A 10,813-nucleotide genomic window follows, 5' to 3' on the forward strand; every position below is an offset into this window, starting at 1 on the left:
ATTTCTCCAAACTGAAGCCACTCGAAAAACCATCTGCAACAGGTAAGATATTAACTGTTCGTAACCTTTCCACAGAACTCCCACTTCAAATAACCTGATCTATCAATTTAAATTTAAAAAACAAACTGATATGCATTAATTGTGAGTCTTGTTTAATCATTTTAAAGTCCTTTATAGAATATTCACTGTTGTTAGCTCTCATTTTGCGGTGAACAATTACAAAATAAAGTTTGACTGCATTTTGTTTTTGACAAATAAACAAGCATGTCTTGTCAAAATGTCTAATGTTTTAAAATATTAGCACAGCTTGACAATCATAGTTGCAGTAAGGAACAAAAACCTGTCGCGGTAACTACGCACCGCAGAGATAATCAGCCAGCCTTATCATGTCAGAACCGACTAAATGAGGTTTTCAGCAGATGGTCCCAGAGGGTGGGAGCCCCCCACACCCCCACCCCCAAGTGAAAAACATGAATAGAGGCAGTTGTTCAGAAGGGTAACATTATGAGGTTTGTCATTTTTAGACAGAGTGATGAGCAGGATGTTTTTCTGCATGGACTGCACTGTTTCTTCATTAAATGCAGCCACTGGGAAAGGCTGCATTCAAACAGGGGACAGGCGGAGACCACCAAAAAGATACATTTGTAGATGAGTCATGTTATTCTAGCCTCGTAAAACACAACGTACCAGTTACAAAGAGCTCGGAACAAAACATACCATTAAGTTTTTCCCTGCACTGCAGAGCACGCCTCACAGAAAGGTGATATTGTTTTGGCTCCACCTAGTGGTCAACCTGTTTTACTTTTCCGCAAGAAATGGAGCTGTTACTTTGTCTGAGGCGTCCTCTTTCACTTGATTAGAGCACGTTTTACTGCCTCACAAGTCGAGCTAGCAACCCGTTAATGTAATTGAGTGAAAAGAATCGAGGCTGACTCAACAAATGAGGACCGTTGTGACCAATTAGGCAAATGGATTTCGCCCGTGATGAAAGTGTTGCCCCGCGAGGAGAGTGAAAGATGGAGGTCGCCGCCATTTATCTTCTGTTTTAAGACGTGAGAGAAACCCCTGTAGCTTTAATGTCATTAATTAGGGTGAGGTGAATGACAAAAAGGCAGAAGTGTAAAAGGTCCGTGGTCTTTGGTTTAATTGGTATTACAAACTGTAAAACAAGGCACTGTGTTCATTAGTAAAAACAAGAACAGGACAGAAGAAACTAAAACATGATGTGGTTAAAGTAACTAAGAGATGTCTGATTGTTGCTCTGATGGTTTTCCTTTTTTCTATTCGCCTCCACACAGCTCCAGCAGGATCTTGCGGTAATCACCAGATGTGTCTCCCTGAAAAGAAAGAACGTTCTGTGAGACGTCAAAGAACACAAATTTGCTTATGATCCCAAACAGATTTAAAAAAAAAAGGTTTTATGCAGATCAAAGCATTATGGGAATGAGTGGGAAGGACAGACAGTTGCGTCGAAAGGTGAAACATCACATAAAACTAGAATTGCAATTATCGTTATTAGATCACGGCTGATATACGACGAGGCTTTAGCTGAGCGTGGCTCGTGTCCACCCTCACCTTGATGAAGGAGTGCAGGGTCTTCCCATACATCTTCAGGAACTGAGCCTTAATGTCCAACATGTCGATTTCAGCCCTGGAGACCATTATTCTGATGAGGACACTGTCGGTGGTGCCCAGCCCCTGAAGGCGAACAAACAAAGCCGTCCGGGTAAAAAACGTGACGGCAGAGCAGAAAGACGCACAAGCAGAGCTCAGCATTTTCAGCCTAAACGTCCGCAGTTCGAAACGCAAACATAGACGCGTAAAACTCTCACCTTCATGGACTTGTATAACCGTTCAGCAAAAAACGCCGGCTTGTTCCTCAAGCATTTCACTGCAAGGCAGAAAAATAAATCATCACATGGTCATTTTTCATGTACTACAAGTAAATACTTTTGCACACAGAAGTATTTACCAATCTGTTACTTATTCATACCTAACTGGTACTCGGATATATTAACAACGATGTATCAAATACTGAAATTGAAGATTTTTATTTTTTTAATTTGAGGTCATTTTCAACTTATTGCCACAAACATATTTTATGGTCAAAATTTAAGAACTAATGTGGTTAAAATATTTGTAGTAGAATAACTGCATGTAATGAGAACATCCCACAGAGTCGGAGTCTATCAGGGGCCAAGAGAGAAAAGAAAAGTTAAACTGTTTAAAAAAATAACTTATCAGTTGGAAATTTGCAAAGAATTCAATTATTTTATTGTTATTAAGTGTTGTAACAAAGGCAAATAAAAGCAGAATTTTTTTAATTAAAAAAATTAAAAGGTTGAAGATTAGCCAACACATTATCTTTTGTTTATTAGATTAAAAAACAATCAGATTTTTTCAATAAAACAGCTCTCATTGACCCGTGTAAATAAGAGAAACTAGCTGAAAATGTGGATTTTTTTCTACCTCTTTCTGTCTTGCGGCTCATTAAAGCAGCTCTAAAGGTGACGTTTTAAGGAACCGAAGTTTGAAATCCATTTTTAGAAGTCACTGCATCATTCAGAGTTAGGAGGAACAGCTACGTTTGTTCGGCCCACAGTTTAACATTCGCTAGACCGTCGTCGCTCTTCTTTCATTTAGGCGTCAAACTAAATGCATCTGGAACTCACTGGATTCTGATTTTGTTCGCATTTTCCAAAAAAAGCCGACTAAAGTGGACGTTTTGAACCTAATAAAAATCAATCAAATTGCCAACTGAAGAAACAGACCTATGGCCAGGAAGACGTCCTCCAAGCAGCCGGACATCTCTCTCTTGATGCTGTCCTCGATGTCTTTCCCAGAAATCTTCTGATACACGTCGAACACTGAAGGAAGAAACAATTTAATGAGTGCTAAATATGACAAACAATAACAGAGCAGTAGAATGTAGGCAAGTAAGCTGATGATTGTGAGCTTTTGTGTCGCTGATTTAGAGATTGTGAGAGTCAGTGAGAGGCAGCGTTTGCTTAAAGTTGCCACAAGGGGTCAGTGTAGTCCCCTCTGAGGCCGGTTTGGTTGTACAAACACAAAGCACAGCAGGACCATTCCAGGTCTTTTTTAGACAAGGATACCTCGGAGCAGATGGTTTCGGTTCCTGACGCACAAAACCGTGAGGAATTTCACTTCATCTGTGCCCCATCGAGCCTCTCCAGCCTCAAAGATATCCTGCAATCACAAAAACAAATCGTATTTCACGCACAAACTTAGCCACACTGGAAGGTTTAGTTCTTATTGCGCTGAAAATGTTTGACCTTGGCGTCCTGGGAAGCCTGGGCCTCGTCCACATTGTTACCCTCATCCCGCCCGGCCTGCAATCCGAAAAAAACACTACAGTTTGAGGAAAGAAAACTAGTCTGCTCTCGTAAAATGTTCACTACATTGTTGGAGCTTCTCCTCCGACAAACTCCAGACAGGCAATGATTAAAAACAGCGCTCTTAGGGGAGGTTAAAGAAAATGATTGTTCCCAGTTGATTAAAAAAGAAAGCATTCATCACTAAGTTCGGTAACTGAGACTGCTGTAGGTACATTGGAACAAAGCAGAGACTAAACAAGACCGATTTCTAAAAGACTGAGTGTTTAACTGATTGCTGAGGCCAGTAATGGTACATGAAGTATTTAATGTGTAAAAAAAAGGCTCTGATCTAATGTTTTTCTCCTGCTTGTAATAACAGACAGCTGAAGGGACTGGCTGAAACAAGGAGAACGTGTGTTTTAATGTTTGCCCACCGTGAGTAAAGACACCAAAACCCTTTTAAACATCCCAGATGTGTCGCCACAAACAGCATCCTCCAGGCTCTTCCCATATTCTGCAATGAAAATTGAAAAAATAACAATTAAATGTTAAAGAACATAATACATTATTATTATCATCCACATCGTTGTTATTAGTAGTAACAGTAGTATTTAAAAGACATTTTGGGGCAGAAAATGACTCATTTGTTTGTTTCTGGCCCATGAATGTGTCATTAAATTAGCAGAAAATGTTCAGTGCTGTGCAAAAGTTTTAGACCATTCGTATTTTCTTTATAGTTTTCTTCCAAGCAGCCAAACCTTCTTCATACTTTAGTTCTGCAGGCTTTCCAAAGGTCTTACAAAGTTATTGTTTGTACTCTTGTTGCTTTTTCCACTCATTTTCTGTCCAGTCTTTGTGCCCGACCATAACAACACATTGTTCAGTATGCCCTTTCAAAAAAAGTAAAGTGGACAAGCGGAGGACGAAAGACGAGATGTCACGACTAAGGCCTCATAGTAAAGTGGCTTAGACCTTCAGAAAGCCTGAAGACATATCCATCGAGACGACTGAACAAGTTCACAAGAGAGTCTGGCTCCTTGAAAGCGAAGCATAAAGAACCGAGGGATGACTCAAGACTTTTGCACAGCGCTGTAAGTGACGACATGAAGCGCAACAACATTGTGATTTATTCATGCAACGTGTGATAAATACAGATCCATTAACACACACACTTCAAAGGACACTCACAAAACACAGAAAAACAAAAAACAAGGAGAACAACGAGCTGCCACAAAGAGAGCGGCAGCTCATTTTATGAATAATTTAAAGCATCCACTGCCTTCTGATAATGGGGCTTCAGTCGCTGCCGCACAATATCACGTATCGTGTCATACACAGACCATAGACAGCAACGGACGCAGAGATATAAAGTAACCTGGCGACAGGATTTCTATTCCTAGAGAAGACGGTTACCTTTCTTGTAGACCGTATTGATGACTTTTATTTCATCGTTGCTCCTTGAGGCCAGAATATCGATGAGGCAGGCCTCTTCGGTTCCAGCTCCCTGTGAACACATCAGTGTGTAATAACTTGGAAAAAAAAGGAAAAGTAGCTTTAAAATGTAACTCCAGAGGTCGTCTATGTTTTACGACTTTATTTTGGGAGTTTCATTCTCAACACTTTGGCACACTTGACACCTACTATTTGTCCAAACCAAAGACTATTGTGTGTTTAAATGCCGTTCAAACTGTTCATGCCCTACAAGGGACAAAGCTGTTTAAGGTTTCTGGATGTTAGCTGTTTTATGTGTAAATTGTACTTGATTATTGTTGGGTTGACTTCATTTTTTGGTGACATTTGTGGACATCGAGGAAAAAAAAAAATTCATTATCAACGAAAGTTGCTAAAAAAAACAAGACAAAAACGAGACTAAGTGACGAAAGAAGTCAGACCTTCATTGCAGTTTTCAGCTCATAGGCGTCATAGACGGGCGCCAACATCAGCAGACCCAGGACGACGCTCCTGAAGTTCCCACTCAGCTCGGAGGACAGATCGTCAGCCAGATCCTGCAGGGAGGACAAAGGAAGATGGGGTGGGGGGGTTCATTAATTAAAACAAGTCATTTCCAGTTTTCTACTAAAATGATCAGGAAAAGCTGATAGTTTTTGACATTAAGCTCAATTGCAATGCCTTAAAGTGTCCAGACCTACTCACTCCAGCAGCGTGCCCCCCGCCCCCCCAACCCCTCCAGAGGGTGTGGTTTCTGGAAACATTTCGTAGAACAGAGTAGCCGCCTGTGTTGACCACATGTGGGCGTCTTAAACGTGACTCACTCTTTCTGCTTGCACTCAAACTTTGCTTTTTTTTATCCCTGCAGCTTCCTCTCAAAACGTTACTGACGTCTTACCAGATGCCATGAAGTGAGCCATTTGTTATCTCATTATGTCAACACGGCGAAAAAAATTGCAAACTTCCCTTTCAGTTAATATATTGATCCGCTTTAATCGCAAAACAAAGAACTGGACAGCTGGGGACATTCCTCTGTGAGCTCAGGGCATGTTTGTTTAAGAAGACAAACTTCTGCTTTATAACAGATCACAGGGTCTTCTCTGTCTTTACAAGTGCTCCTTTCTAAGTTATGTCTGCTTTTTGATTAATAGTTAACCTGGACGTTATCTAAACTATGTTTGTGCCACACCTACAGTGAAACAACAGACAAAGAGCACACATTCAGAGATAACACCACCACTGTTCATCAAGGCTGATATTCATTATTTTATGGTAGTTTAGGCGCCATTTTTCAACTTCCCCTGCTTCGTTTATGTTTATCTAAGATAAAAGTCCCATTTTCACTCACAAAAAGGCTGTGTTTGCTCAGTCAAGCCCCTCACCTTTCCTACAGTTTGTTTGTAGGCCTCTTTGATGCGCTGCCTTTGGGCATTAGTACGGTGCGCAAGGACGTCGATGATAACCGCCTCATTCGTCCCTGTAAAAAAAAAAAAAATCATCATAATACAATCAGTTATGAATAACACGGTACTTCTATTCGCTTACTTTTAACTCAGCTTAACAGCAAAGGTTTAACCAGACTGAGTAAGACACGAAAGCAGGAATCCCTGCTGCAGCCTTGAAGATAATCCTGCCACGGTGTTGTTTGTGAGCAAAAAAAACAGAAACTAGAGTCAGGGGGATTTGATTAGACTAAACCCTAACAATGTCAACATTCCTCACTACGGTATGCTGATAGGGTGGAAGTATTTGTCTGAGTGTTCATCAGCTGAGCGTGAAACCTGCCAGCCTTATGTAGGAGCGGCGCGACTGCACGATCAGCACCACCAGGATTAACTTTTGCCTCCGCATCTGGTGCGAGGGGTGAAGCGTAAGCGCCGAGGATGAACGGGTGAAGAAAACGGAAAAATGTAATGCTGCCATGACAACATGAGCGCTGAGCAACTCTTCAAACTTTCCTCTGGAGCTTGGGAGGAACTGATTATTTTGAGGTCGTTTCCCCCCCTCTCTCTCTCTCTCTTTCCGTACAGATTTTCAGAAATCTCTTTAGCAGATGATGATTTGCTGCTCGTCCACTCACCGGCTCCCTTCATGGCTTCTCTCAGCTTCTGGGCGTCGGCGTCGGCATTAAACCCAGCCGCTTCGGTCACGGTGCCACGGTTTCCAATCTGCTCAGGAACCACACATTTACAATCAGTCTCCGATAAAACAAAGATAGAAAACAGACAAAGAGCTTCAAGTCCCACTGCAATCAAATGGTTTTTAATAACATCACAGCAACGTATTAGTTTTTAAACACACTGGCTCACAATTTTAATGCATATAAGCACGTAATACTGCACGTCAATGTGACATTGCTCCTAATTTCACAACTACAGAGTGTTACTCATCCATTCATGAGTAACAAGCTGAAGTTTCTACTTTCAAAATTTAGACCCAAAGTTTCAGAACGGTGCAGTAGAACTTCACACAAGAGAGCAATAAAAACAATTATATAAAAAGGAGTAAATGAACTCAGAGCGCCCCGTGATGGAATGGCGGCCTGTCCAGGGCATACCCCGCTTCTCGCCCAGTGAACGCTGGACATAGGCACCAGCTCCCCGCGACCCTGTCCGGGATCAAGCGGGTAAAGAAAATGGATAGACGGATGGATGAATCAGCGCGGAGCATTGCAGGCAACATGTTCTGCAGGTGAAACTGCTGACAGACGCATCTCGGAGGCAAATAAAAGTCAGGATTAAATCAACTGAGGTGACACATTCCTAAAGTCACTCGTTTCTGATGCTGTCGTTGCAAAAGCCACTGCGTACAGTCCCTTTGCAATCTCTCTACATGCACAAAAACTTTCTACCCAGTGTTCGACGCGGCAATTACTCAAACGCATGCAAAACGCTGCTGATCACATGGCTGTTTTTAAAATCGCACACAGCTGGAGTCAGTTTCTGCAGGAGACACTTACTGCTGCCATTGTAGGAATAGACTGGAGGTCCACTCAGGAGATCCGGAGAGCTGTAAAAGAACAACAACAAACAACACTTAGACGCCCTGAAGCGTTAGTTAATAACACAGTGAGAAGAAGCGATTCTCGGAGGCTGTAAAGTGTTGTCCTGTAGGTTAAGTAACGCTCTTAGCCTTTGATCAATATTGCATGGGGTTCGTTTTCTCATTTGTTCACAGGGCATTCTTCAGGAGCAAATCCCACATGAGCCCGTGTTTGTTTAGACACACCTGCGATTACTCCACATAAACGAAACGCAGCGGGGGACTCACTCCGGCCTGCATCCGTGTGCCGATGAAGCCATTAAATGTGCGTCTAAAGTCCATTTAGCTTGGCACTGTAACGTGGGAAAGGTTCGGCGCTGCGTGGCTTTTGTTTAAACATCAGCAGGGTGTTGGTGTATTGATATACCTTCTTTCCAGGGGTAATCAAATACATGACACGTTTACTTAAAGAAACAGAAGGAGGTCTCCTGTTCTTGACACATTTACTAATCAAACACAGAGGAGGTTTGTGGTGTCAACACAAAGCATGTGACTCCTACGCTCCCCATTCAGCAAAGTTTATTGGGCTCCTGCATAAAAATATAAAAAAATCTCCACACAGAACCCATGTTATTTCCTAATCAAACAGCTCTATTCATGGCTCACTGCTGTGTATTCAAATTCCCACCCTGTACATTATAATATGCACACTCTGGGTCTCTGAATTCATGCAAATCTGCTATTTTTAACACGAAGTAAACAAGTAGTAGAGAATGTAAACCTGAATGTTTCGTCTTGCTTCAATAAGCTTATTCGATCATGATTGCATCAGTGCTCAAAGCTTGTTTTGTTTTTTGTTTTTTTTCTAGCAAAGCAGATAATCAGATAAACTGTAACGTCGGCGATTTCATAGAAATTGAGCAACACTAACAGAAGGAACTGCGTCTTTAAACTAAAAAAAAACAAAAAAACATGATGGAGTCATAACCTTTCTAATGGCTTTGCTGTGCGAGAAATGTACCAAACTCTAATACATTTGAGATATAAATGCTCAGAAGACGAGTTAAACTTTATGAATGAGCGACATTAATGATATACGGAAGCGCGGAGTCTGGAGAAGTTGAAGTTGAACTTGGAGTAAAGTTAGCGGGTCACACCCTGCGGTCAGAAAACCGCCGCCCGTCCGGAGTTCATTCGGATACAGTCGGCGGAACACGAACAGAGCACGAACCGAGCCGCTGGCTTACCTGCTAAAAAAAGGTCGACTCAGTCAGCCTGAAGCCCGACAGCCAGGTAGCAGAACCACACCGAGACCACGGAGCTTTAAACCGTCAGCCAGCCGCTCTCCAAGCCCCACCCACTCGGATGCTCCTTCTTCGTGCACGTTACGACGCGCAAACGGTTCGCTGCTGCTTTCACGGGACATTCGTCACAATCCGAAACGGAGACGCTCTCATTTGTTCCAAATGGAATACAACAGCGTTTGCTGTTTAGATAATTTTTGTTGTTTTTTCTGTTTTCTTTAAACATATTATAATATAAATTGCTGGTTTTGAAGTCAAAAGTATTCATCAAGGCAGGCTGTTTGAGGACATGCTGTCATTTCAATCATTCTCCTAAACAAATACAAAAATACCGTAACAGTTACGTTATACCGTAAACACATCTTCAGATGTGTTATTTCATGTTAATAAATGCACTTTATTAGAATAATGAACCGCTGTACAGTACGAATATGTGTATTAGTATGACAGGCCGTTGTAACATATAATCAAACAACTCCCCTATCACTATAATTGATGTGTTTTTTTTTAGATATAAATAAATATAAGTAAATCAAGATTTTCACAGCTGACATTGTATTAGGAAAAACTCAGATATCCAAAAACCCTTAGCAAGTTTAGGTGGTTGTTTTATTATTTAAGGATATCCTTAAAGGTACTCACTATCATGTCATGAAAAAAAGAGAGACAATCATAAAGTAAGAAACAAAGTCCACACAACTTTTTCCTGAAATCAACAGAAATGGAACGGCAGCCAGCTAACGTGTGTTTGTTTACCAATAAAAAAAGCTGAAGTGACTGAAAATAAGTCAACAATGACGACTTCTAAGGAAAAGCCATTTGGGATGGAGAAGTGTGCAGATAAAAAGATGAAACTGTAAGCTGCATGTGTTCCTGTCTTTATGGAGCTCCACCACCCTGCTTGATCCTTGATATTTACATTTCACAGTTGTCTTTCTCAATTTTTATCTTTTTTTTGTTGTGTTTAGCAGCAGATTAACTCATATATTTCCACCTAAACATCTTCTCCTTGATTCTATGCTTGTCCTACTCCACCATATTTGTTTACCTTCGCAGACTTTGGCCAACTTAAGGTAGGTCAGTCTCATGTCTCAAGTTCCCACTTGGTTTGTTGTGGATTCAGCCAAGTGCTTTGTTTACATTGAGTGCATACCTGCATTTTAGAATTTCATACCAGTATATTTGGAAATCTACTGGAGAAAACTCATTCAAACGACACCATTTGATATTGTTTAGTATAACCTTCTTTGTGTTTGATTCTGTAATTTACAATAAGTAGCTTTTAATGCAGTTCCTATTTAAAAAATATTCCATATTTCCAGAAGAGCTTTCTCATTATCCACATTTCAGCACTTCAGATATCTCCAATGCTGTTCTTAGTAGAACAAATGGTGTCACATTTCTTGTGTATTGGGCTTTCAGTTCCAGACATCTACAAGTACATTCTTTCTGTCAAGAATGAACATTGTTGCTTTCTGAAATACAAATAATACCTGGAGAAGCTCGCTTTTATTTTATATTCAATAAAATTTTAGATATTTGTTACATTGTTGTCAGTCTTTACTCCAAAGACTGATTTTTAAATTGTTTTTTAAAATCGTAATGATTTGAATACCAAACTTTTTTAATGACACTTTATTAGTTAAAATGTTCTTTGGAGATTAAATAAAAAAAAAAAAAAAAATCTGGAAGAGTTTATCTTTCTTAATGTCAAAAACAAAACTTATGACTAGTAACTCTGGG

General features: G+C 40.6%; 1 protein-coding gene across 1 annotated transcript; it reads right to left on the reverse strand.

Annotated features, from left to right (window-relative positions):
- Positions 1-1,118: 1,118 nt before the first annotated feature.
- anxa4 (annexin A4) lies at positions 1,119-9,168 on the reverse strand. The gene is made up of 13 exons (XM_017410433.3): positions 9,014-9,168; positions 7,744-7,793; positions 6,865-6,952; positions 6,167-6,261; positions 5,228-5,341; positions 4,749-4,839; positions 3,770-3,849; positions 3,294-3,350; positions 3,114-3,207; positions 2,772-2,867; positions 1,833-1,891; positions 1,576-1,698; positions 1,119-1,337 (listed from the first exon to the last, which is right to left on the reverse strand). The coding sequence occupies exons 2-13, from the start codon at positions 7,750-7,752 to the stop codon at positions 1,281-1,283; spliced, it is 963 nt and encodes a 320-aa protein (XP_017265922.1). The 5' UTR covers positions 7,753-7,793; positions 9,014-9,168; the 3' UTR covers positions 1,119-1,280.
- Between the last annotated feature and the right edge of the window lie 1,645 nt (positions 9,169-10,813).

This window comes from Kryptolebias marmoratus, linkage group LG14 (assembly GCF_001649575.2).
Source record: "Kryptolebias marmoratus isolate JLee-2015 linkage group LG14, ASM164957v2, whole genome shotgun sequence".
Lineage (NCBI taxonomy): Eukaryota > Metazoa > Chordata > Actinopteri > Cyprinodontiformes > Rivulidae > Kryptolebias > Kryptolebias marmoratus.